Below are 2,565 nucleotides of genomic sequence, written 5' to 3' on the forward strand. Positions count from 1 at the left end.
ATTGTCCCCCCTCTATGTTTTTCATTTGAACTATGTATATAATTTTATGTTTTTCATTTGTACTCTTTAAACAAACACATACCTTCACTAAATATAATTTGCTATAACAATAATTTGACTTTTGAAAAGTTTTTTCGACTAAAATAAATGATATTCATTTATTCAAATTGATAGAGTACATCGATGCAATACAAATTCAAATTCGCTAAAAATAATTAAAAGGATGAATTTGCGAACAAACTCACAACATTCTTGTTAATTAGTAGCATAAAACGGCAAATTACATAAACCTACGAATATGACTATATTAAAGTGTTTGAAAAGTTGAATACACAACTTTTGAAATAAATATTTCTAATTAAGTTGCTTATCACATGTCCATAGTGCACATGTTAGCATTTAGAAACATGAAAAGATTGATATTGAAGAATCAATTCAATTTTGCAACTTTAGGCACATGAACAGGAAAGTCATGAATCTCATCAATCCAAGGATTCTTCTCTTTAGAAGGATTAATAGTCTTCAAAGCTTTCCAAACAGCACTATTGCACTTAAAACCAGAACCAAATGCAATTTGCCAAATTCTATCACCTTTTTTAATCCTTCCTTTAGCTTCTGTATAAGTCAATTCATACCACAATGAACTACTAGAAGTGTTTCCAAATCTATAAAGTGTCATCCTTGATGGTTCCATATACCATTCATTCAACTCAAGATTTTTTTCTATTTCATCCAAAACTGCCTTGCCTCCGGAATGAATACAAAAATGTTCAAAAGCTAATTTAAAATTAGGAATGTATGGTTTTATTTTCATCTTGAAGATTTTCCGTGCAATCAATGTGGCGAAAAATAAGAGTTGTTCTGACATAGGAAGGACTAAAGGTCCTAATGTTGTGATGTTTGTTTTTAGTGCTTCTCCGGCGACAGCCATTAGGTCTTTTGAGAGTGATACGCCTATTCTCTTTGTGTCATCTTCTTCTTGAAAGACACAGCCGTATGATTTGTCATCCGCACCTTTGTGTGTACGGACGGTGTGGACTAGTTGATATTTGGCTCGACGACGGTCGCTGGGTTTGTTAGAGAGAAGGATTGCAGCTCCTCCCATTCTAAATAGACAATTTGTGACAAGCATTGATTTGTTGTTTCCCATATACCAATTTAGTGTTATGTTCTCTGTAGTCACTACTAAGGCGTATGAGTTTGGATGTACCTATATATATATATATATATTTTCTGTCAAATTAGCAATTATATATTACTATATATATATATAACAGGTTTAGTTAAATCTCAACCAGCGGCTGAGATTGGACTAAACCATGTTGTTGCGAATTCAAGTAAAAGGTGCAAACCTGCAGAAGATGTTTGACTTGATCAATAGAGATAACACCAGCACTGCAACCCATACCACCAAGATTATAACTCAAGACATTCTCTCTCAATTTATAATGATTCACAATCATAGCAGATAATGAAGGTGTTGGACTAAACATACCACAATTCACAACCAAAATCCCAATATCCTTAGCATTCACACCAGTTTTCTCAAGAACCTCATCAATAGCGCCAAACATAACCTCTTCAGCTTCTTTCCTTGCTTCATCCATACAAGGATTTGGTGGGAAAAATCTAACTGATGGAGGAAAATATGTCTTTTGTCCTAAACCTGACCTCTCAAGTATTTTCTTTTGAAACAAAATATTTTCTTCTGTAAATGCTTTTGTTAACTTTGACCCTTCCACAAAAGCTTCTTTTGTGGCTGACAAATTTTGTGGCGGTTTATAGCATGCCAAATCAACTAAGTATACATCTCTTGGACGTGACATAAAAAAAAGGGTAGCAAGAAATACAATTAAACTTGGACATAGTATCATTGACACATAGTTGAATTTGTGATTTTCATATAATTGGATTAAATCATTGATTGAAAATGTTGATAAATGAGCTAAAGATACTCCAAGAAGTGGTATTAAAATAAGGTACATAGCATTAGAAATTAAATAGTGGTAACCAAGTTTCACATATTTAAGTTTCACGGATATTAAAAAATTGGGAAGTTTTTTTTGCTCTTCCATGAAGGGCACAAAATGAATACTAACTAGTATAGGCTTAGTTTAATAATGGTTTTGATTATATAATGCAAAAAAAAAGGCACAAAATGTTTATAGTGTGTGCGTAGATTATCTTTTAATTATGAATGGGAGAAGATATATGATGCATATTGAGTTGTGAAAATTTTGTAAGATGGGAAAAGGAATTTAAAGGGGTGCCAATGCAACTACCCCATACTGAACATTTAATTCATGAGATATTATATATTTTTTTCCCATTCAAAAAATAATCATTAGATATTGTGAGAATGATTGTATATTTTTGCCGATCAAATTTTTTTTTTGTTTTATCTATTTTTGGTGCGTATATTTTATTTTGAAAACTTATTTTTTTATTTTATTTTTGACTAGGAAAGGTTATATTCTTGAACAATTGAACATTGGCCATATCTCTTAATTTAATGCCTTTATGCCAGTTGATTTTGTGACGTGTTTTCTGATAAATATGTTGCCA

General features: G+C 31.7%; 1 protein-coding gene across 1 annotated transcript; it reads right to left on the reverse strand.

Annotated features, from left to right (window-relative positions):
• Nucleotides 1–394: 394 nt before the first annotated feature.
• LOC123881492 (3-ketoacyl-CoA synthase 11-like) lies at nucleotides 395–2,208 on the reverse strand. The gene is made up of 2 exons (XM_045930193.1): nucleotides 1,353–2,208; nucleotides 395–1,210 (listed from the first exon to the last, which is right to left on the reverse strand). The coding sequence occupies exons 1-2, from the start codon at nucleotides 2,073–2,075 to the stop codon at nucleotides 431–433; spliced, it is 1,503 nt and encodes a 500-aa protein (XP_045786149.1). The 5' UTR covers nucleotides 2,076–2,208; the 3' UTR covers nucleotides 395–430.
• Nucleotides 2,209–2,565: the final 357 nt, after the last annotated feature.

Source organism: Trifolium pratense, linkage group LG1 (genome assembly GCF_020283565.1).
Source record: "Trifolium pratense cultivar HEN17-A07 linkage group LG1, ARS_RC_1.1, whole genome shotgun sequence".
Lineage (NCBI taxonomy): Eukaryota > Viridiplantae > Streptophyta > Magnoliopsida > Fabales > Fabaceae > Trifolium > Trifolium pratense.